At 50.6% G+C, this 24,541-nt stretch overlaps 2 protein-coding genes across 5 annotated transcripts in view; one reads left to right on the top strand and one right to left on the bottom strand.

Moving 5' to 3' along the window:
* Nucleotides 1–22,897, bottom strand: UBE3B (ubiquitin protein ligase E3B). Of its 4 annotated transcripts, XM_027711241.2 has the most exons (29): nt 22,662–22,726; nt 22,017–22,119; nt 21,398–21,591; nt 20,844–20,964; nt 19,494–19,553; nt 19,050–19,154; nt 18,861–18,957; nt 18,124–18,209; nt 17,394–17,476; nt 16,342–16,447; nt 15,573–15,693; nt 14,764–14,941; nt 14,208–14,377; nt 13,322–13,489; nt 12,376–12,547; nt 11,667–11,785; nt 10,948–11,062; nt 10,470–10,569; nt 9,993–10,112; nt 9,483–9,659; nt 9,292–9,402; nt 8,578–8,715; nt 8,345–8,410; nt 6,038–6,096; nt 4,291–4,473; nt 3,717–3,828; nt 3,304–3,396; nt 2,446–2,651; nt 1–478 (listed from the first exon to the last, which is right to left on the bottom strand). In XM_027711241.2, the coding sequence occupies exons 3-28, from the start codon at nt 21,556–21,558 to the stop codon at nt 2,460–2,462; spliced, it is 3,213 nt and encodes a 1,070-aa protein (XP_027567042.1). In that variant the 5' UTR covers nt 21,559–21,591; nt 22,017–22,119; nt 22,662–22,726; the 3' UTR covers nt 1–478; nt 2,446–2,459. The 4 variants fall into 4 exon arrangements, with proteins under 4 accessions (XP_027567042.1, XP_027567040.1, XP_027567039.1 ...); XM_027711239.2 differs by lacking the exon at nt 22,662–22,726 and adding an exon at nt 22,812–22,897 and having other exon boundaries at nt 1–2,651; XM_027711238.2 differs by having other exon boundaries at nt 1–2,651.
* Nucleotides 22,886–24,541, top strand: part of KCTD10 (potassium channel tetramerization domain containing 10) — a 13,249-nt gene continuing 11,593 nt past the window's right edge. Inside the window, exon 1 of the mRNA XM_027711245.2 lies at nt 22,886–23,076. Within this exon, the coding sequence (XP_027567046.1) occupies nt 23,074–23,076 (3 nt within the window). The 5' untranslated portion in view covers nt 22,886–23,073. The remainder of the gene's footprint in view (nt 23,077–24,541) is intronic.

Here is a 24,541-nt window from a genome sequence, read left to right on the forward strand (position 1 = left end):
TGAGCTCAAACCAGCTTTATTTTCTCTGCAGTTCTGACACACAGGGATGTAACCAAGGTCTCCACGGCAGCGAGGCTTGGATAGAAAAGCTCCTCATTAATCTCCCATGGCACAACCATCCCTGCCCTGCACAACACCTGCAGGACACACAGAGCAGGCAGGACTGACACACCTTCCACACCTTCTGCTCAGGTAAACACGCATTCCAGCCTCCCCAGGACACAGAAATCAGCCCCTCCACAGAAATCCTAGTCCACAGCTACTGGGGAGTCACCATACAATCACATTTTATACACCAGCTACAATGGGGAGCAGTGTCTCACAGTGCAACATTTCCAGGTTTGGAGGGACCAAGCTAAGTCTGTAGGAAGATCTTTTCTAGGAATTGTACTCCTGAGGAACAAAGGGAAAAGGGGAGCAAGGATTTTATTTCAGTGTTCAACAACTCACTGTGCTCTAGTTCAACACACTGCGTTTCCTAGAAGAAAAAAAGGAGATTTTGGGTGGCATTTAAACTATGAGTGGTCCAGGCCAGTGCCTAGACCTCCCAACTACACAGTCACCAACTGGTTAATGCCAAAATGCTCTATGTAAAAAAAAAAAAAAATAAATTAAAGAGAGAAATTTCCTATCATCTTTAATTTCTCTAATTTCTCTGACTCACAGCCCAGTGCCCTGAACCCTGTGGATGCAGACATTCCTGTCCGCACCAACACTTCCCATCACTCCTGTTTAATATCACAGATTTGACAGAGAAAAAGGATCCTGACATTGCTTTCCAGATGCATTTCCAGGCATCAGTTCTAAAAAAAGGGTTATTTCTCTGAAAACCATCTGCAGCAGGACAGGAGGATGAGGCAAAGGCCACCTCTCTGCTCGTGGTTGGTCGGTGCCGAGTGTTTCTGATCCATTTGAAATGTGGAACATTGTGGGAAAGGGGGTCTCTCAGAGCCCAGGAGCCTTCTCCGTGCTGAGCACACCTGGGGACAGGAATTCCATGGGATGGACCAGCAGGGCAGCAGGTGAGGCAGGGTACAGCCAGAGCAGGGTAAGGTTTGCCAGTGCCAGGAGGGGAAAGGAAACCCAGGGCAGACACCACTAGCCTGTGCAGGAGCTTGTTTTATTAGTGGGGTGAAGGGGAGAAGGTGACTGTTTTCAATCCTGTCCCAAACAGGGCAATGCCATGGTTTTCCTCTGTGCAAGAATCCCAGCATGGACAGGACAGCCCAGGAACAGCCCAGTCTCTCCTCTCCCTGGCCCAGGCTGGGGCAGGACTTGCAACAGCACAAGGGACCAAGGTGGGAAACTGTAGAGACACTTTATCAACGTCTCTGGACTTCATCAGAAATGGCAGGAAGGGTCCCCACCTTCCCAACACCCCTGTCACAGCCTGCAAAGTCGCCTGCTACAGGCAAACGTCATAAGGCCAGAAAGAGACAAAGCGACCAAAATAAATAGTTTGGCAACAAAGCAAATATGGCTGTTACACAGAGACCCAGTCCTGGGTGGAAACAGCACATCTCCCTAACAAAAGGGCCTGCAAACAAAGTGAAACTTCCATCCAAGAGGAATTTTGCTAGTGGAGGTTTCCAGAGAGGAACCTGTCCCGCCTGAGCACTGTGCTAGGGAGCGAGGGCTGCCTGAGCTGTGTCCTCTGGAGCTCCCGCCCTCTGGAAACTACATAAAATTAAACCATTTCTGCTCCTGAGAAATTGAGACACATTCCCTTCCCATCCAAAGCCCTGGCTCTGGCAAGAACTTGGCAGAGGCACAGCTGGCTCAGCACACTGACCCCATGCCTGCTGCTCCAGCTCTTAACCTCCAGCACTCCCAGACCTTCCCGAGAGCCACAGAGTCCATCTGCTCATGTTTAACCTGCTGCTTCCCGGGTCTGGCACGTGGTTCCTTCTCTGAGACACACCAAGGGCCTTGGGGGGCACCTGGAACCCCCCTGCAGTACCTGAGTGAGCAGTGCCCATCTGGGGCACATCCAATGCTGCTGCCTCCCACTCGTCTCCCTGTGGGCTCTCTCATCTCTCTGCCTTTCCCACAGACTCACTTCCACCCAGAGCAGCTCCTGGGAAAGGGAAAAGCAGCACTCCCACAGCAGCAGCTGCCCGGCCTGCCCAGCCTGCTGGGGGTCTCACGGTCACTAATCTGACTGGCACTTGGAATGTTCCTTTTGTGCTCCCCCGGGGTTTTGCTTTGAAAGACGATTTATGTGGGTGTCAAGTGAAGTGTTTTGGGTCAGGCCCATCACCTCCTCCAGTCTGGAGCCGTGCCCAAGAAGAGCCAGCCCTGAGCCCAGCAGCTCTTCCCGGGATCCCAGTAAACCTCCACTCCCAGCTGCATGTCTCCAGCCCTCAAGTGAGCCGTGGCTCCCGGGAGCTGATCCAGGCTCCGTGCACGAAGCCTCCCCTCCGGCAGCAGCTCCGAGCCCCATACCGAGTGCAGGCCGCCTAGGACAGCTCAAAGCCAGTGTTCATGCTGATGGCATAGCGCAGCTTCTCCCTCAGGATGCTTTTCTTGCTGTAGTTGGGCAGCTTGAGGAGGTTGAAGCAGGTGGAGGAGGTCGGGAGCCGCCCGCCCGGCTCCTTCTTGCGGATGGTGAAAAAGCCGCGCAAGACGCTGCCCAGAGTGTCCCCCGTGTCCTGCAACAGGCACACAGCTGTCACCTCCCCCTGTGCCACGGGGCCTGCACACCGGCAGGGCTGCCAGTACAAAACCTGCCACTGGCAACAGGGAGAGCCAAACCCCAAGGCTCTGTCTGCCCACAGGGAGTTCTGCTTGTAACTGCAGTGCTGTGACACGGGCAGAGCGCGCAGGGAGACAAGGGAGGGGGGGAACAGGGGAACACAGGGAGCTCCTGAGGGGAAAACACAACCCTCGACACAGGCAGAGAGAGCCCAGAGCAGCTGTGTGTGGGGAGAGGCAGGTGCAGCCATGAGCATTCTATTGGGGTGGGGTTGTTTTCACTGTGTCCTACAGAGCACAAATAGAATCATGAAATGGTTTAGGTTGGAGGGACCATAAAGCTCCTCCAGTGCCACCCCCTGCCATGGGCAGCGACACCTTCCACTAGACTAGGTTGCTCCAAGCCCTGTCCAACCTAGCCTTGAACACTTCCGCAGCTTCTCTGGTTGCCAGATTCTCTGGGCAACCCCAGGGCCTCAGAACCCTTACAGGAAAGAATTCCTTCCTAATGCTAACATCTAATCTTCCCACTTTAAGAGTTTCCTGGTCAGACAGAGCTGGGGAAGCTGGGGAGGGAATGCCTAAGCCAGGAGCAAGCAGGGTGCCCACCTGATCATCAGAGACTTCCACACAGCGGATGGAAAAAGGAGGCTTGAGGTAGGCAAAGCCCAGAAGTGGAGGCCTGGAGCAGCTGGTCACAAACTGAAAAAGGCATGGAGTCAAGATGGGAGCAGAGAGGGCAGGAACAGCCACACAGAAATAACACAGCACTGCTGGGACTGGCACTGTGCACCCCAATAGCACTGAGCTCTGGTGCACAGCCCTGCCTGAGGAGTGACAGCTGTGCAGAGCATTCGTGGTGACACCAGAGCATTTACAGGAACTCTGCCTGCTGGGCACGTTCAGGTGTCCAGGATTCTGATACTCCTTTTATTAGTGGCAGAAAGCACACAGGGAACTGGAGAACAGCACTGGCCCACCCACCCAAAGCCCAGGCTGGGCTGCCATGATTTCCCACTCACCTTGAGGAACATGGCTCTCTCCTCGGGGTTGAAGTCATTGGCCAGGATGTCCCACAGCCAGATGATGACCCGGTGACTCCCATGGAAGCCCCCGTAGTACACGGTGTGTTTTCTGGGGAGACAAAGGTTTTGCCAGGCCTGTGTCACGGCAGCAGGAGGGGCACAGCTGACAAGTGCTGCAAGGATCAGTCATGTAGGATGGTTTGGGTTGGAAGGGACCTTAAAGCTCATCTTGTTTCAAACCCTCTGCCATGAGTCAGTTCACTGGTCCAGCTGACACTGACAGCGCTGAGTCCCCACCAACACTTACTGGGCACTTGGTCAGAGGAAAGGGAAGGGCAGGGAGAAATTCTTCTCCCAGGAACCAGTGGAAGAAAGGACCCTTCCCATTTGTTAATTATCCAAATTAGCTTTAAGGAACATGTTCCTCAGCTCTGTCTCTGCTTGCTCCTCAAATTCCAATGAGGAGGAGCACAAAGTTGTGGACAAGCCAGTCTCCTCCAGCTCTGTGATGAAGGGGCTCAGTTTACTGGCTTGCTGAGGGGAGGCCCAGCAGAACGAGCTGCTCACTTACTTCAGGTCCTCGAGGTCAATCTCAGCGTTGTCCCCGGAGATCAGGCGCTGCAGCTCCGGCGCGGAAAACATCCGGATCCACTCGGGCTTGATGATGGACCTGAAGCCGCTGATGAGAGCAGCTGTCTGGTTCTTGATCTGGGTGTGCATCCGGAAGTGAGCCATGAGGTGGATGTAGCTGATTCTGGGGGGGACAGGGCAGGGCAGGTGGCAGGGAGGGATGGAGCAGCCAGGGGTACCCCCCATGCCAGTCCTGACCTGCCTCTCCAGCCCCAAAGGGACTGTCACTGCCTGGAAAGGGATTATACTTTCCCATCCAGGGCTCTGAACTTTATTTAAGCACATAAAGATGTTGTTCTGCCCAGACTTTGCCCCCTTCCCCATGTCTGTGATTCTGCTCATTTCTTGGAGCTCCTGCACAACCCAGGGCTAATTGGCTCCAATAATCCCTTGATCAGCCTTGGCCAGACACAGCTCACAGAGGGGAGCACACACCCAACTCCTCTTTAAAGGATCAGATCCTCAGGCAGACACTCCTCTAGTGCTCCTGCCCCCATGGCTGGAGAATGAGCACACCAAAACCACACAGCACATTCCCATCTCCCTCCAGGAGTGTGGAAGAGGAGCCCTGTTTGTTACAGGGAGGCACCATCAGGCTTTCTCTTCTCACCCACAGGCAAAACACCTGAATTTGCTGATTCTTCTTCCTCAGCTCCCTGGCAGACCCCACCACGATCCCACTGACTGGGTTTTTGGCCAGGTCACCTCACTCCATAATTCCCAGACAGAGCTGTTCCCAGATTGCTTCATCTCCCAACACTTCTGCTCCTTCCCAGCTCCCAGTTTGTGTGCAAAAGTTTCAAAGTTTCCACTGTAAATGACTAGAGCAACATCCAGGACTTTCAACTTTCTCCCTGAGCTAACTTCTGACAAGGCAGAGGAAGATTCTTTCAAATGCAAACTCCCTGGTCAGAGCTGGAGAAGGGAAAAGCCTGGGAACATCAGAGTGCAGAGCACGACTAGCACAGCCAAATCCTCAGGTAGGACGCAGCTTTCATTTGCCATTAAAGAGAACAACCCCCAGATTACCAGTTCAAACACACATCTGCTTAATAGATATTTCATCCTGCTTTTATGATCACTGAAGGGGATAGGGAAGAGAAAAAAAAAATATGAAGGGAACAAAAAGGTGGGGTTGGCTTTCAGGCTCCCGAGTTGACATTTGAGATAACTATCTAAAAGCCGGTTATCTGTGAAAATAGCCCCAGGGCTCGGTGTCTCCTCTCATTTCCTGTGTCTAAAGAACGACTGTCGACTGCATTTGAATTCACCACTGTCTGCTCCGACCACGGTGCTTTATACAACTGCCACATGTTATCATTCTGAGGAGATCTGTCTGCTCCAAGGTGTCTTTGAGCATCTGTGCCCTCTGTGTTCACCACCGTGTGCCTGAATTGCTTTGAATCCATCTGTCTGTATCCATCACCATCATTAAATCCTGCAGAATCTCCCTGACTGTGTGCCTTTGACCTCAGAAGTGCTGTTTCAAGAAGTAAATTGTCAATTTTTATTTTGCAAATCAAATTTAATACAATTTCTGCCGATGAACTGTAACCAGCAAATTCCATTAAGATATTTATGTGCTCCTTCTACTCCAATCTATCTCAATTCATTCCAGATGCAAGCCCAAGGAACTAGAATAAAGTATTTTGCAGTAGTGACCTTAAAAATGTAATTGCTGTACTTACTTATTTTCATTGGTAACGGGAATAGTCTTCCCTCCAGGAACAAGTTCATGGCAAACAAGCTGAAGGAAGAAATGATTGGATTGCTAATTACTGCCTGGAACCACAATGGAAGGAAATACCATACCAAGCTGTTACCTCCCCATAAAACATTTATTTTTACAATAAAACAGTAGGATTTAAATTTAAGTAATAATCCTGCTTCTGCCTTGAACCAGTTTCACTTAACTATTAACAGAGCAATGGAACAGCAGGAGCTCCAACCCTCCCACCAGCAGAGCCAGCCCTTCTCCCAGGAAGCCTCCTCTCCAGCCTGATCCATCACTGCTGAACCGCACACAAATCAATTCCAAGAGCCCTGGGGGACTGTCACAATCCCAGAATCCAGGGGCTGAACAAGCTCAGAGCCTCAGATAGCTCAGTCTAACAGCACAATCCAAAGCTGGCTGATCCACAAGTCTCGTCCAGGAGCTCCTGTCCCTCCAGCTGGGCACTCCAGGCAGGAAAGGAGAGAGCTGGGAAGGATCTCCCAGCCTGGTGCTCCCATCCAGCTCAGGGACAGTGCAGGGCCCTCCAGGTGCTGGCTACACATGACTCATCTTTGCACAAACTGAGGCAGAAAGTCTTTATTCACATATCAGAGTGGCCTCCGTGCCTCAGCTCCAGGGGAATTCCGAGGTCAGAAGAGAGCACAGCTCAAGGAATGAGCACAGCTCACCTGTGCCAAACACCCCTACCCCAGCAGGGACACAGTTCATTCAGGGTTATCCCACCTGGTTCCTTCAGCACGGCCAAAGCACAGGGAAAACAGGAGAGCCTGGTTTATTTTTAACCTTAGTGTTCCACAGCCTTCCGTATCTCATTGCTGGGCTCTATACCCTGTTTCCAACTTTTATTTTTCAAAAAAGCCCTCAAAGCTGAACCCTCAGCAATCCTGAGGCAGCAGGAAGGTGTCCTGCAGTGGGCACAGCCCCTAGTGGTGCAGAGCAGGGCTGTGTCCACACTCAGCTCTTCCCACTCACTGTGCAGGTGCATTTTCATGGCTAGTGCTGCTCCTGGACAAACTCGCCAGCTGAGGAATAAAAACGTAGCATGCAAAGCTCTCAAGGACAAGCTGCCCCAGACAGACACTCCCTGACTCAGTGGTCTCTGTGCCACTGGATCTATCCTACTCTCGGCGCCTGGGATCAGCACAGGCTGGGGGCTCCCCACGGAATTTGCAGCCACAACACACTGACAGCAAAGGCATTTTTATCTTATCTCTCCAGATTTTCCAGCTACGCTCACACAACATCACAGAGCCCAGGGCTCAAGTGCAATCAAGTACCTTCAAGCCTTCCTAGGGGACTGACAAACAGCTTTTTCTTCTCTAGGCCAAGAGACCTCCTCACACACTTCAAGTTTCTCTGACAGAAATAGCTATGCTGAAAGAAAAGGAATTTCTCCCCACATAGAGATTCTTCTTTAAAAGAAAGGAAAACCAGTTATGCAGGGAAAGCGTTAAACACTTTTTCAACTAGAAAGGAAAAAACCCTGGCAGCAGAAAAATTAAGGGTCAGAGGGCAACCTTTTTGTGGAAAAAGCTGTTCTCTGCTCACAGCTAAATATTGAATCTCTGAGCTGAGCTCACAGAAGCCCTGAAGCTGAGCCAGCCTTGCAGCACAGGCATTTCTTCTGTAAAGAAGAGCAGCTCAGCCCTCACCACAATCAAACACAAGTTCATTTCCCAGTCAGTCCCATGGGGATTCCTGCTCAGATGGGCCACACAGAGCATCCACCTGACTACGCTCAGAAACACAGTTCCAGAGTAAAAAGTGCGAGCTGGGACACACTCCTGGCTTTTAGACACTCAACACCAGCTCTCAGAGAGCTCAGCAGAGAATAATATTTGTTTTCTGCTGGCAAATTTGACTGCAGGTGTATTTCTCTGCTCTAAGGACACCAAATCTGCCACTTCTGGCACCCCAGGCTTTACCACAGCAGTCGGCAACAACCCTCAGGACCCCTCAGTGCTTCAAAGGCTCTTCTGGTAGCCCAGCCAGACAAATGAGGAGACACTCCCACATGGATCAGCTGGGATCTAACCAGGAGGAACAGCTGGGAATCTAACCAGGAGGAACAGCCAGGGCTGTGGATTCTATCAGTGCCCAGAATTCTGCTCATCATCATCTGTCAGGAGCTGGACCCTGATGATCCTTGTGGGTCCCTTCCAACTGAGGATATTCTATGATTCTACTCCATGACAGCACAAAGAGGGTGTCTGGGACAAAGTAAGGATAAGGTCCAACATCTCACTGAATAAAAACCTACCTGACCCATCACATCTTCATCATAGGACAGTGTTAAGCCCAGGTCACTGATATCACCATCATAACGCTGGAGAGCAACAGGGAAAGGGAAAGAAGGTCAGTGTTCAGCAGCAGAACCACCAGTTACATCCAGGGTGGTTTTAAAAAAGTTCAGTACCCCAAAGGCACTTGTAATGGACTATTTCTAACAGCAGTGATCAAGGAGGAGAACAACAGGAAAGTTGATGCTCAAACCTTAATTGAAGTGAGATTTTTATAGAACTCAGAGTCCAAGGAGGGAAGTTCATCCACGGAGCTGTAGAAGACACTGTGGTGGTGCCCAAGGAGCTGACTCAAAAAGAAGGAAGCAAATGGTACATCCACAACTATTCCCTGTGGTCAAGAAAAATGCACAGGTAAGGTCCTGCCCCATACATGTTATGTGTGATAACTTTGGTTACCTGCAAGACCTGCAGGTAGAGCTTGTGATGTGGAAAAAGTGCAAAGGGCATCTTTGCAAGGCATTGAAACCAGCTACAAAACCCACATCCTCTTAAAATCCATTAATTAGTGCAGCAAGTGCAAAAAGGCAACAGGGGAACTCAATGTTTCCTTTAAAAGAACTTACATGGAGTGGGTCATTCTGTCACTCCATCCTCCTTTTTGACATGTCCCTTTAAGGCACCAACAAATGGATCCTTGGAAGGTGTAACACCAAAATAACAGACTATTCCAGCTGGTGCCCCCAGCACCACGAGAAATAATCAAAGTGTGTCCCAGGTTTTATGTCCAAGATTATTCTTAACACATGCCTGAAGAAATTCCAGGCTGTTCCACGATGAGTATATTTGTGCAAGTCCTTTTTCCAAACTCACCTCTTCAGTAACACCTCCCCAAGCACAAGAGATGCTCTCAAAGGTACCCCCACAGAACTGTACCAATAGTGACAATATGGTGCTTCTGGCTCACCTCATATACAGCCTTCCCAAGCATCTTCCCCACAAACTCAAAGAGCTGGAGGTAGTTCTCATGGATGTAGGATGTTGGGGATGGATACAGCCTCTCATCACCACTGGTGGTCTGTGCAGAGAGGTAAGAGCACAGTGAGCCAGGCTGTTCCTGTCTGCAGGGGGTCACCACAGTCAGCACCTGGGTCATACCTTGAACAGGTTGAGTGCAGGGTCAAACACTTTTTTAATTATCTCTTCCAGAAACTCTTTGAAGACCCCATCCTGATCAATACCAGCCTCATCGACTCCCAGATCATTCACAAACTTCACTCTGATCACTCCCTTCATGGCGTTCTGGGAAAGCTGCCGGAGCTGTTCATATCCATCCTACACAGACCAGGAGATCCAGAGCACAGTCATGGAGGGAGACACGTAAAACACCCACACAGACATGCAGCAGAGAGAGGAGACAGATACACCATAGAAACCTGCATTGCTATTGAACCTTGTATTCAAAAAGAGCAGCATTTTCTGAGTCAAAACTCCAGGTCTGGAGCAGCTGAACTGAACAAAGGTCCAGCATTTTTCCTGTATCATCAGTTCTGAGACTGATGGGTCCCTCAACACCCACAGAGAAAGTAAAAACACACTCTGGGCCCATGTTTTTGTCAGGCCAAGGTGCTGCCCTGTTGGTTGGCTCCTGCAGGACAGGTCCCTCACCTCCAGCATCCGTGAGCGGCGGATGGTGATGTGTGTGACGTGAGGGGACGCCGAGCTGGTTTCAACCAGCCCCAGCTTCTCCTTCTCCTTTGTGACCATGTTTCGGAAAAGCAGCACCCTCTTCAAAATGAAAACAAATGTCAGTCTTCATCCACAAGGATCCTTATCCTGCAGTGCAGCAGGGCTTTGGAACACACACCCAGAACTACTCCTGGTTGTCCCGATCCCAGCTGGGCCCAGAAATGCCACTGGCACCCACTCACTCCATGCAGCTACCCACACAAATCAGTTCTGTCTCAACAACAGAAATCAAGACATTAAGAGGAAATATACTGGGGAGAGGTGGGAAGGAAGGAAAAGACTTCTATTCAACTGGCATTTCAATCACAAAATGTTCCAGACACGTGTCCCTTCCACCCCAGCCCACCCAGCTCAGTGCCTTCTCAGCCTCCATCCTCTGCCCCCCGAACCACTCACGTTCTTGTGGGGAATGACGTGTGGGATGTACTGCAGGAGCAGCTGGGCTCGTTTCTTGTCCTTGTCCAGCTCCTGGAAGAGCACACTGGGTTTGAGGTCCCTTTACAAAGAAAGGTAGAGTTTCAGAGATCCCTGAGAAATGCCCAGGTGTGGAGAATAGGTGGGGGCAAGAGACAGGAAACCTGCAATGATTCAAAGATGACTTAAGTGCTCAGGTTCACCCTTGTAAGAAGGTGAGAAGACTGGAGGCACTCAAGCTCTTGGGTGCTGAGTCAGGTTTCAAAGCACCACCTAAACCTCACACTATGGAAAAGCAGCACAACATGTGGAGTGTCCTTAACTGCAAACACAGGGACCAGTTCTCACCTTGATTTCACAGGCAGAATTTAAAGAAGGGATCCCAAACCAGGCTACACAGAGGACCTGGGGCACTGGGACAGGCACAGAACTGCACATGACCCCTGCTCTGGACACTCACTTGCGCAGCCAGTGCTCGTCGGGAGCGAAACGCCGGCGACAGTCCCGCTCGTACAGCACCATGAGCCAGCCATGCACGGAGTGGAACAGCTCCAGGGTCTCCCCTCGGGCATTCTCTGCACAGAAGGGACAAAGCAGCCATGTCCAGGCACCCCAGGAAACAGGAGTGGCCAGGAGCAACCCATTGATCACCAGCCACAGTAACAGGACAGGTGTGTTCCTCCTGACCTCCACCGCCCTTGCAGGGACGGACTTTGTGCCTCGCAGGAGACACAGTGTCTTCTTTGATCAGAGCTACATCAAAGCCATCTCATTTCACAACAGAACTGGACTATCTCATCTAATTGCCAGAGCTGAGCTGTACCCAAATTAACCAGCAGACAGATCAACACCAGATATCTGCAGAGACCTGAGCAGGCCTGGTCCCAGCACTGCATTACTGTCCAACACACAGCCCAGCCGCACTAAACTTCATCCCTGCCAAAAACCAACACGCCTGTCATGCCTGTTTGTTACACAAATTCTTACTGGAAATAGGAAAGCGCTCAGTATTTGGTGCCAAGCACGACAGCGGCATCTGGACATCAAGAGACTGGGACATATTCCCATATAGTAGTGGGTTTTGTGCCAAGTAATAATTAGCAGAAGCTTCAAATTCCAAAATTAATGCCATTTGTTGTTCTAACAGTAGTATCAACTCAAGCTACTAAAAGCACTTACCTACAATTCCATCCCAGATCATCTTAAACACGAAGGAATTCAGGAAAGAGGAGATGGTAACGAGCTCCTCCAGCTTGAATGAAATCTGCTCTTCATAGACCTCTATGTCATCAAGAATCCTGTCAGAGCAAACAAATGCAAATGCACAAGTGTAAATTTAATTCCCTTTTGAAATTTTCATAAAGGCACATTATCCTTTAGCAGCAGCTCTTATTTCTATGACAACTGATACCCATGAGGATCTAAAGTCATAAACAACTAAACCTTATTTATGGATTTTGATTGATAGCAGATCCTAAGAGAAGATGGTATGAAAGTCTGAGATACAAGCAAAGCCAGAGTTTCAGGCTTAGAAGGACCTGTGCTATCACTCCCAAAAAAACTTTTGCACCATTCAAGCTAAGAGAACTGCCTCTCCTGACCAGCAAGGGCAATTTTTCACCCCCTTTCCCATCCTTTGGGCTGTTTCTTTCTCCTCCCAGTTTTATTACCAGTCCAGTCAGCTGGATATTCCTGAAGCAGCACATGGCTGATGGGGAAAGTCCTTTTGAAGCCCTTTATTTCTCAGGACTTCATCCCAAAATCTCGCTGCTTTACCCTGTCTATTTATCTTCATGAAAAGGCATAAAACCTAAACTACTTCTAAAACTTCAGGAACACAACAGCTTCATATTACAAATGCAGGGAGCAGCCCCCACATGCTACCTACGTGATGAGGTGGCGGGAGCAGTCACAGAAGAGCATCAGCATGGCCAGCAGTCTCTTGGATTCCTCTGTGTCATTGTTCAAACACTCCAAGAAGAGTTTTAACCCACCCTGTGGTCCCAGCTCACAGATAAAAGCCCACAATTTGGGCAACAGATCATCCAGGTAGGTGAGACCTATGAAAATATAAAGCACACAAAATATAAAGCTCGTTCTGCTGCCTGTGAAGTCACGAATGTGACTTGGAGCTCAAAGACCCTTTTGCAAAGCAGAAGAGGAACATGAGCATCTCATTTGGCTCCCAAGGCTGTCTGCATTAACAGGACATGTACAATCACCAGAAAAGCAGAAAAAAAAAAAAGATTTTAATGAGGCATTGTTTGCACACCTTAAGCCTTTTCCCCCTAATTCTTTTGCAACTTCAGAAAATAATGAATTCCTGTGATCCCATCACCATTCCAGCATCTTGGAGATGGGAATACAACAAGGCTGTACCCCTGGTCACCACTACAGCCACAAAGCACCCACAGCTTTGCACTCTCTCTACCCACCAGATCAAAGCAGTGCTGATCTCCTCCTCCATCCATTTCCAAGACAGGTAATTTGTTTCCAAGATGTATGAAAGCATCCAGTGTTCCCACCACAGAAAGATTAATATTGCCAGCCTTCCCAAAAACACTGACTCAGGCTGAAGTTTGACATGGTGTAAGCAAGGTTTCACAAGAGGAAAACTTGCTTCAATTTGTATTCTGGAGAGTTAATGCTTGATCAAATAGTGCTGAATGTTATTGACCAGCTGGATGATTCAGGATGCAACAAGCCTTCCACCCCAGCCAGTCAATAAACTCTTGTCAGTAATAAAACTACCAACAAGTCAACAGAATTTAATAAGGGAAATCTCTTTTTTCTGCACATTGGAAGAGATTTGAAGAGCACAGAGGGGCCCTGACCTGTGAGGATCTGCAGGCGGATCTGGGTGAGCGTGGTCAGGGTGGTCTGGTACAGGACACAGATGCTGCAAACCTTCTGCACCTCCGCGGAGTCCACGCGCTTCCCCCCCACCGGCTTGAGGATGTTCCGGACAGAGGCGGATTTCTGGAACGCTCTCTTGAACAGGTCTGGGGACAGAGAAGCACAGAAGTGATGTTCAAAACCATTCCCACTGCCAGAGGGCAGGGTTAGATGGGATATCGGGAAGGAATTCTTCCCTGTGAGGGTGGTGAGGCCCTGGCACAGGTTGCCCAGAGAAGCTGTTGCTGCCCCATCCCTGGAAGTGTCCAAGGCCAGGTTGGAGCAACGTGGTCTAGTGGAAGGTGTCCCTGCCCATGGCAGAGGAGTGGCCTAAATGATCTTTAAGGTCCCTTTCAACCCAAACAGCTCTGTGATTCCATGCAGTAACCACAGGATCTGGTGCTATGGGCAGCATCTAGAAAATATCTGATTTACAGTTACTGCAAATCCTCTTCTGCACCTGTCACAGGTGCACGAACCAGCTTCACCTTGGTTGTCACAGGGGAAGCTGCCCCTCACCTTACCTTGGGAAATACTAAGTTATGCAGTAAACACTTCAGCTCCAGAAATGATGAAAAGAAACTGCTAAAATAAGCAAATATTTTCCCAGCACCAAATAAGAGATTTTGCCCCAGGTCACTGAGCCACTCTGAGCAGGAATTACAAATAGGAGAGATCATATCCCCACCTCAGCAGCAGCAGCTGCTGCAAGTAATTACTCAAAGCTTTCAGCATAAGTGGAAAAGCCAAAGCCCTGCGAGTCTGGGAGAGAGACACATGTACAAACACACACAAACCCCCCCCCTACAACCCTCCAGAACTGACTTTTCATAGGAAGGCTGTTCTGAGGGGAAACTGGCTGTGCTGGCAGCTGAGCTATTTCCTGATTTTCCAGCAGCTTCTTGCTGAGCACATCACTGAAGAGGATGCGGATCATATGGACTCCCCAGAGGTGCTGCAGTTGCTTTGTCAGCAGAGGCATGGACTCATTCAGTCTGGAAGGAAAGGCAGGGAGGCAGGTTGGAATAGAATACCAGGCAGTGACACTGATACATTTGCTCATAATCCAAATTGGAATATGCTCCCACCCTACAGATGGTCCTCATAGGAAGGGCTGATACACAGGTGCTGTATCAGTGTACCAGTATGGCCACTGGTCACCAGTTTAACTACACGCCATGAATTTACTCAGGGAATAGTCTGTGTATGAAAGCAACAATTTACATTGTGCAGACAGAACCTGAAATATATGAGAAATTATTTTGAACAGGTTCTCACTGTTCATCTCAAGACATAAAACACATTGCAACATATAAAAAAAAGGAAAATAAATAAAAGGAGAGGCTTAATCATCTCTCCCCATAAGGTCCTTCCCACTCACCCATAATCCACAGTCTGTGAAAACCAGCCCAGAACAGGGTGCCAGTGGGTGAGGTTGGACTTCTTCTGTGACACATACTTCTGGCAGTAGGAGAGCATGTGGATGAGCACCCCCACAAAGTGGGCTGTCTCCTCCTCCAGGACCTGGTCATTCAGAGAGCCCAGGAACACCAGGTTACCTGGAGGAATGACCAGAAAAGCATGACTTAACAGGAACAGATGCTGTGGGACAGTGGTTACAGGTAAAACCAATCCTTCCTCAAGCCCAGGAGAGGATTTCTGTCAACAGTGATTCTTAGAGGTCACCCTGCAGCAAGCCATTTCCAGTGACGTCCCTTTGGCCACCTTCTCATCTGAGTGCCACCAACACCTTCTACAAAGGACTACAAGCTACAATCCATGATTATTCCAGAGCTCCAACTGTTAATCTTGCTACTTTTACCGAAATGTGAATTCAAGTATTTCAGCAGCATGTCCATTTAGGGAACTGGATCCAAGTCTGCCACATTTCAATACTTTCTCCTTTCTCGGAGACCAAGTCAAAAGCTGGCAGAGATGATGCTTCCCAGCTCAGCATGATGACATGGAGACAAAAGCAAGTCTCTGACCCTTCCTCCATCTGCAGAGGTCTTAAACCATGTTTGTAATGTCCCAAAATACGTCTCAGTTATTATTTGGAAAATATAAATAAATCATTATCTAAATAATGATTAAAAAATGATGAGTTGGAGGCAGCTCTGACCCACGGAGAAAGAAGATCTGACTCAAGACTCTCTTCCAAACATAGTAAGAAGTGTTGCAGGTGCTTACCCAGCAAACAGAGAGTGTGGCTCCCCTCCAGGCACACACAGACATCTCGGCATTGAGCCTCACGGCTCAAGAACAGGATGAACTTGCGGAACAGATCGTGAGATTCTATCACTGCCAGACGCTGAAAGACACAATTGACCTGCCCGTGAGGCACCACACAAAGCCCCACACCTGATCTGCCACAGCACCTGGGACTGGCCTTTCTTTCCAAAGAAAGCAGCAAGTTGAGACTGTTGCCCTACAGAGAGTTTGACATGGAGCTGGCCTGGGAAATAAAACCCCTTGCAGGTGAACAGGTCATGTAGTAGTTGTAGACAGAGCTTTGCAATCATCTGTCTGCAAGGACACAGGATGCCCATTTGGCACAAAACCTGCCTGTCTGCACCAAGCAGATTAAATTGGATTAATGGACAGTCCACTAGTTGCCTCCTCAGATCCTCTGCCATGCAACAGAGTGATTTTTGCTTTGGCTCTGTCTATGGTTACAGAAATGGAAGAGTAGGGCCATGAAAAATTCAAACTGTTGGTCATATATGCCTTTATTACTTATTTACTTATTTTAGGGCAGTTCAGCCCATCATTCCACTGGTGTTAATAATGTCTGTATTATAAATCCAGACTATTTGTAAGGATTAAGCACTTTCACAAGAGTTGAAACTGGCAAAGAGAGAAATGCAAAAGCTCTGTTCCAAGAGCTGATAAAATGGAATAACAAGTGGCCTGATGTGATAATCAGTAGATTCTTGGTCCTATGAGATCACCCACTTACCTCAGGTGTGAGAGTAGCAAGGTGAGTCATTATAGCAGGCACAGACATGATATGGATCAGGAAGGACCTCAACAGATTGTCTGAGAACTGTGCAGCAACCACAGGGCTACAGAGAGAGAGGAACACTTCAGAGCACAATCTGGCCCAGAAAAGCAAGACAGCCTTCAACTGAGCTGTTCAGAACTGGTTACTGATTCTTCCCTCAGCAGGAATCAGAGAATCATGGTTTGGGTTGCAAGAGACCTTAAAGACCATTTGGTTCCACCTCCTGCCATGGACAGGGACACCTTCCACCAGACCAGGGTGTTCCAAGCCCTGTCCAACTTGCCCTTGAAGCATCACAAGAAAAACAATATTCACTTACACCTCTCTCCTCAGAGCAAGTTCACAGAACTGCTCTGGCTCAAAGGAATATAAGACAGCTCAGAGAATAAAGCATTTTTACACAGCACACCCACAACACTCTCAGAGTTAAATGGTTCACCTCCTAATTCCCCTTCTCCCCAGTGCCAGAAAATCAGTAATTAATTGCTTTCCTTAGGAAGAAGTCGGGTGACATGGACACCCACTGCTCCTCTCCTGACCATCACACCCTCACCATCCCAGCAGTGACAGTGCAGAAAGGAAGTGACACCCAATTAACCACTGAGGTTTTAATGCTCATTAGTGGCTGCAGGTTTCCAAAGTGTTGCTTCAGGGACAAACTTTTCCCCTGCAGATGGAATAACAGGTACACCTGCAGCAGCAGTTCATCGTGGAGAAGCACAACCAGCTCACCTGGAGAGCTCCAACCCTTCTGAGGTTCAACAAACAGACCCTGCAGTCTGAGCTGAGCTGCACCCTCAAGTGAAAGCTCACACTAATTACTGACTCAAAGGCATTCTGAGCTGAAAAAGGATGACAGCAAAGCCAGCCATTTGCCTAAAGCAGCTTCTTTCATCAGGGTGATGCTCTCAAAGGCATGAAAACACTGGCAGAAGGAGAAGTCTTTAAAAAGCACAGTTAAGACAAGTTTGGCTATAAATCCCCGGGAGCAGCTCCAGCTCCCTTACCGCAGTGCCAGGGAGAAGATGGCAGTTAAAGAGCCCTTGGACAAGGAAGGTCTGGATCTTGCCAAGCCATTAGTTAGCAAAATCTGGAATAAAAACCAAATAAATAAAATAAAAACCTTGTAGTACTCAGGAAAAAAAAATTATGATTACTCCTGAAAGACATCAAGTTTATTTAATGCAGAGAAGAAGGACACCAAAGGAACCAAAAATCCAGTTCCTACAAGTTATTTGGCAGCACTAGAAGGGCTTCAGGTTAATAATGGCAGAACAGAGAAGCTGCACTCAAATCAGACACTCTACAGCACTTATTTCTCTAGGACCTGTACTCACAGGGTGCTCAGGCTTTCCTAATTAACAGGCAATAGAATAGTTTGGTAATCTAATTCTCATTTAAAAGGTTAATTACATAAGTTCCAACAGAGCAGCAAACAAACCCAACCCACACAACGTGGCAGCAGCAAATTTCAGGAAAAATATTTAAGATTCCTCCTTGTCCATCTCATCATGAGATGATTAAGAGGATTTTGATTCAGCAGTACAGACAGAAAGGAGAGAGTGGGGAGACTCTGTTTTGCTGTTTTGAGAAAAATATGATCACAGAAAAATCCCCAGCAGCTTCTTCCTGACACTCCACCAGAGATCCAAATAGCTCTCTTAGGACAAGGAGCACAGGCAGGACTGGGGTTTGTCTGGATAAAGAGGAGACAGGAGTGTACCAGCTGAGACTGACCTGCAGCACAGAATAAAACCCCTTCTGGTTCAGATGTCCCATGATGTTTGCACAGATGTGGTTCATTGCAGGCCTCAGGGTTTCACCTTTGGGTTAAAGCACTGGTGTCACCAAAACAGCATCACAGTCCCACCCTGCATTTCCCCACACACAGCACAGCACTTTGGAACTGCTCAAGCCCTCCTTGCACAAAGTCCTTGTCCTTATCCACAACCCTGTCATTTGGGCAGCATTTCACATGGTCTTGCTTGAGATGGAAGTCTCATTTCCTCACAATATTTGTCTATGTGTATTTCCTAAAAAAACTGAGAGCTAAAAGCATATCCCCTTATCCCCTGAACACTTGGGGTGGGGAATTGGAATATTATAAAAACATTGTAACAACTGTTGGTGTGCTAAGGGAAACATCCTAATCTCAAGGGGAACAGTCTAATCCCAAGGGAATCCTTGTTTTGTGCAAGCACAGGAGCAAAATGAAACTTTGTGGTAACCATGGGGAGGGAACAAGGTGCAACAACACAATCCCAAAATGGTTTGGGACCTTAAAGATCATTCAGTCCCACATCCTGCCATGAGCAGGACAACTTCCACTAGCCCAGGTTGCTCCAAGCCCAGTCCAACCTGGCCTTGGACACTTCCAGGGATGGGGCAGCCACAGCTTCTCTGGGCAACCTGTGCCAGGGCCTTCAGAGGATTTTAATAGCGAGTCCCAAATCTTAAGGAATTAATGCACAAACCTTTTCCCCGGAGGATTTTCCAGGTCGAAGTGTCTGTGAAGGTGACGAGCATTGTGAGGTGCAGATTGACCAGTCTGGAGTCCTGCAGGATGTCAGGCTGTGATAACAAACATCAGGGTTAATAAACCTAATTACCTTCGTGCCAACTGTTAAATGCAGGAGAGAAAACACAAAGAAAACAGTCCTTACCTTGAGCTGCTTGAGAAATTCACAGCAAAACCACAAAATATCTTTGATCTGTTTTATCCATAGGAGTGTGAGATCCTTGGAGAGAGCCAGGGACACGTACCACACCTGAGGAAGGGGGATACACTCAGTGATCAGTGCTTGTGCTTGGCAGAGCACACTGCCAGAAGTTTTGTAACTCACCCCAGACGTGGGACCAAGATACTTCTCTCCCCAAATTCCCTGGTCAAAGGACACCACCCACCCCAGAATCAACTGCTCTTTAACTCCCATGGCTGTACACAATAAAAATATCAGAGCAATACTAAACTGTCACCATGGAATCTCTGCAGAGTTCAGAAGCTTCTGAAAGCTAAAAATTCAAATATCACCCATGTAAATCCCCACACATAGAATTAAAAATAACAAACAACCCCCCCCACTCCAAATCAAACCCCTCCTGCTGACCTTGGGCTCATTCTCCACATCCATGCTGTTAAGGATACAGCGGCACAGCTTTTCAAATCTCTGGGGAAATAATAAGGTGGGATTAGTTCTAACTACAGGAAGGGTTGTTCTGGAAAAGCACGAGGAACAGCTCAGCAGAGGGAGCAAGATCTCCCTGGATCAAACAGCAAATGTTCTACACATACACACACACACACACACTCCAGCCAGCACCGATGGCTCCTTCCCTGGAAGCACATACACACTGCTGCTGGGCAGAATTCCCTCCTTGAGCACAGTGCTCATCTACAGGAGGAATTCCTGCAGCCTCCCTGCTAAACTCCCTCCCTCACCAGCACCAGGAAAAGCTGGGGTTCAGGAAGAACATCTTAGTGCCAAGGAGTGCAGCAGTGCCCCAGACTCCTGGACATCCCAGCAGAACTCAGCCATCACATCCACAACGCCTGAATTATCATTTCAGTCCAGTTTTACATGTTCAGGCCATGTATTTCCCACATGTTTGCAAGGCATAAAGCCACTCTGAGCTAAGGAACTGGCTGCTGGGGTTATCCCAGCTGAGAGCAGTGTCTGGAAATGGAGTGGGAAGGAGTAGAGTCCAGTCCTTGGCTCAGCATGGAATGGACTCGCTGCTGGAAGGGGAAGGAGACGAGGAACTACAAGGGATTGTTTCACCAATACACCCAATTGCTGCAGTGCAGAGCTTCAGAGGGATGCTAGGCACTTAAAAATGTGTATGTAACATGCACAGGGCTTTTTCTGATGCTGTATCTACAGAAAACTGCATTTGCAGCACAGACTTCAATGGAACAGAGATTGAAAAAAATCACCCACTGCTGCAGTTTAAACACAGCCTTTCATTTCCCAGTTGTTTCCTTACAATCAGCCCTCACAGTTTCCTGGAGCAAAATTCATCATCTCAGGGCTTCACTCTGAACCCACAAATTCAGGGCACGGTCAGAAAGACAAGCCAGATATATCAGATATCAACAGACATAGATCAGACACAAAGAGCCAGCATAGCTCATTGGGAGCTGCCACAAGGTCCCTGCCTGGGGAACTGCTGTGCCAAAATCCTCAGCACTGCTCAGTTCCTGCAGCTGGCACAGTCACCAGGAAAAACATACACCAAACCATGCCCTGGATACAGAACCACTACTGAAAAATTCAAGGCATCTCCTGTTTCATTCCTACAGGCAGATCTCTCCAGGAAGGACCAGGAGACAGAGACCACATTTCTGAGGCCAAAATACATTGCAGGAACCTACAGGATCACTGGATAATGAATTAAACATTTAACATGTTAAAACATGTCCTCAAAAGAAAAGCAACAGGTCAGGGCAGTGTCCTCACCTCCTTGTCCTCTTTGGGATTAAACACAAACAGCAGCTTCCTGGCAATTCTGAACACAGACAGAGCACTTCTTTTACTTGAGCCAGATTCATTTGTACCAAAGAAATCGTCCACCTCCTTCCTATCAAAGTGAGAAAAATGAGTTGTTAAAAGCCAAGAAAACCTCTCCAGGTAAGAGCAAAGGTAGAATTCCAGGAGGAAAAGGGGAGGGAAAGGGAAAAGGGAAGGGGAAGGGAAATGGAAAGGAATAGAAAGGAGAGGGACATTTACAAGGGCCTGGAGTGACAGGACCAAGGGGAACAGCTTCCCACTTCCAGAGGGCAGAATTAGATGGGAGATTGGGAAGGAATGGTTCCCTGTGACAGCCCTGGCACAGGCTGCCCAGAGAAGCTGTGGCTGCCCCATCCCTGTTAGTGTTCCAGGCCAAGTTGGACGGGGCTTGGAGCAACCTGGGCTAATGGAAGGTGTCCCTGCCACAGCAGGGGGTTGGAATGAGATGACCTTTAACTCCCTTCCAACCCAACCCACCCCATGATTCAATGAATCCCACACACCTGATGTCCCTCTGGAGGCGGCAGCGGCACAGGAACCTCCTGACCAGGGCCTGGAGCTGCACAGCCGCTCGCTCCCTCTCCTTCAGCTCCCGCCGCTCCTCCCGCGCCTGCCGCGCCTTGTCCAGGAACTGCGCCCGGGAGCTCTGGCTGGCACTGAACATGGCTGGGGCTCTGGGGAGCAGACACCTGGAAAACTGGGAACAGAGGGGGGAAAACACACAGGGTAGAGCAATTCTCTGCCTCTGCACTGACTGCAGCAATGTCCAGGGAGGGGAGAACCCAACAGCAGAGGAATAAATGTGAGCACACACAGGCAGGGCCCTGCCACGGGGCTGCCCCAGGACACACACACTGACACAGGACCTTCCAGCACAGTCCACAGCTGCTGCAGGCAGGGAGATTTTGAGAGGAAAAAAATAAATAAACTGGTGTTCTGACACTGTTTTCCACTCCTGAACTCCACCTCCCCTTCCAGCCTCTATTATGTTCACAGGTAAGAACAACTCTACAGGCAGGGACAGGGGGTAAAGGGCACAAGGGACACTGATTTATTTCCACTCACCAGACAAAAAACACTCAGAACCAACAGGAACTTTATAAACAGTGACAAGGAACTCACCTGAGGGGTCTCTTCTTCAGGAGAAGTGTGCGGTGCTCATTTACACACACACATGATCCCACCCAGTGCCTTGGGGCAGCTCCTGCACGGATCAGCACATTCCCTGTGGGTGGTTTGGAGGTTTAGAACGTCCCTGTGCAGTTCTAAGTTCTTTGGCCAGATTTCCCTCTCGGTGCACCAGCAAGGGAAGGGTAAGTGGGGAAAGCTCCAGGAGAGGAGAAGCAGCCCCAGGGCTGTGGGCAGTGGCTGCTGGGGAGCAGGGATAACTCCGTGTGGGAAGGACAAGGCGATCCAGGGCCACAGGGACCGGCGAGATCCGAGCAGGTGCCACCCCCGAGCTGTGGGGGCAGGACTGGGAGCCACCACAGCCCCCGAAGGGGGCTCCACACCTCGGGACTAGGCCAGGCCGCGAGCAAAGCAGCCAGAAGCGCCCCCGGACCCCTCTCACAGCCCCCTCAGGACCTCCTCGCAGCTCGCCCGAGACCCTCTCGCAGCCTCCCGGCCGCTCTCAGAGTCCCCTCAGACCTCCCTCAGCCCCTCCAGTCTCTTCCCAGCCCCCCAACCCCGCTCACAGCCCCCCCACTCCGGGCCCAGGCTCCCTCCGCGCCGCTCACCCCGCGGACCTCGCAGCCCCCGGGCCCTCACCGTTGCCCCCGGCGGACGCTCGGCCCGGGACCCTCCGGGACCCCCCGGTCCCCTCGGGCCGCGGCCGGAGCCCCCTCCTCTCACCCCGGGTCCGCTCCCCGGGTCCGGCCGCCAACCCGCTCCACCGCTGCCGTTCCGCCCGTTGCTCACCGGTTCCGCATGGGGAGAGCAGCCGGCGCTGGGCCCCGCCGGCACTGGAAAGTTCGGGCTCGGCCAGGACAAACCGGGTCGTGCTGGGCCGGTCCGGTCCAAGCCGGTGAAGCGGGAGCGCAGCGCGGCACCGCCCAGAGGGGCCCAGCGGGACATCGGGCGGGTTTGGGGGGCGCACCCGGGCGGGGCCGGAAAGACGCGAGGGGCGGAAGTTCCCCCGCCCGCCTCGCGCTCGTTCGGTCCGAGGGGCTGCGGCCCGTTCATGGTGAGGGGGGGACGGGGGCAAGGGGGGCGGGGGAGGTGGGAGGGGGCGAGGGGACTGAGGGAGGGACGGGGAGATCTTGGGGGGTAGAACTGAGGCGGTCCAGGGGGGCTGAGGGGCTTCAACCAGGGCAGGGGTTTGAGGGGGATCGGGGGGGGGGAGGGACAGAGGGGGTCCGGGGGAGGGCGCTGGGTCGGGTGGGGGAGGATGAGGAGGGCTGGGGGGGCTTTGGGCGCCGGGGGGTGGGATGAGAGGTCTGGGGGCTGTGGAGGCTGCGGCCCGGAAAGGGGGGGAGACTGAGACGGGTTGATGGGGATGAGGGGGAGGCTCCGGCCGCGGGAGGCATTGAAGGGGCCAGGAGGGTCCTGTCCAGGGAGTGTGTGCGGGGGGCGCTGTCCAGTGGAGGATTGGGGTGAGGTAGGACTTGGGAGTCCGGCCCTCACGGTGGGATATGGGGGTGGGGGGTGTCAGTCCCCACGGGTCGGAGGAGGTTCAACCCCGGGGTTGGGGCGCTCAGAGAGGAGAGCAAGTCCAGGGCCCCCGGGAGGGGTCCGACCCCCGCAGTCGGGGTGCTCGATTTGCGCGTGTCCAAACCCCCCGGGCGCTCCTTGACCTGGGGCCGATTGTTTGGGGAGGGCAGGGCAGGGGTTTGGGGTGCAGTCCCCCAGCTCTGTGCTGTGGGGGTGGCAGGGTGCTGAGCTGAGGCTGCTGCCTGTGCTCCCCTGAGAGCCCCGGGCACAGGGACCATCCCTGGGCCAGCCCTGCCCACCCTGCTCCTCACCCTGGACACAGAACATGGACACACAGCTCCAGCTCCGTGGGGATTTGCCACAGGATAGTGTTGTGTTTAGTGGCAGTGCAGCAAAACTCATTGCAGGAAGTGTTATCCAATTGCTGTGGAAGGGGTGGGAGCTGGGTGTGCAGGGATGGGGGGTGTTAATCATCCCACCCTGTCCCTGTGAGGCAGAAGTCCAGGGAGACTCAGGGTGATTAAGGATTTGTCATTAGCGGCTCTGGGGCATTTGTGGAGCTGAGCCAACCTGTGCCTGTTCCAGTGTGACCTCCTTAGCTCAGGGACAGGGAATGTGGCTGGGGGCCACTCTGTGTGCAGACTGCAGGCACAGGGAATGGGGGATGCTGGATGGTGGGATTTGGTGTGTGGAGAAATGTGGGAGGGCAGAGAACAGAGTGGGAAGCTCATGTGTGCTCTCCCTGGAGCCACGTGTGCTCTCTGGAGAGCCATCTGTGCTCCAGGGGAAAAAAGCCTTGAAAATGCATTTGGACACATCTGCTCCAGTTGTGTGTGTTGGGAATTGCCCAGTTATGTTCCAGATTATTGATGGAGTAAGAGCTTGAGCCGTAGGAGTTGCATAAGAAATGAAAGCAGTTGTTGTGGGAAAGTGTTGGCTTTGCAGTGCAAGACCCAGCTTAGCATTCCCAGGAAAAACCCTGAGAAAAAGATCAGGCC

The sequence above is a fragment of the Pipra filicauda genome, unplaced genomic scaffold (assembly GCF_003945595.2).
Source record: "Pipra filicauda isolate LSUMZ 115617 unplaced genomic scaffold, ASM394559v2 scaffold33_size4404698_pilon, whole genome shotgun sequence".
NCBI classification, from domain to species: domain Eukaryota; kingdom Metazoa; phylum Chordata; class Aves; order Passeriformes; family Pipridae; genus Pipra; species Pipra filicauda.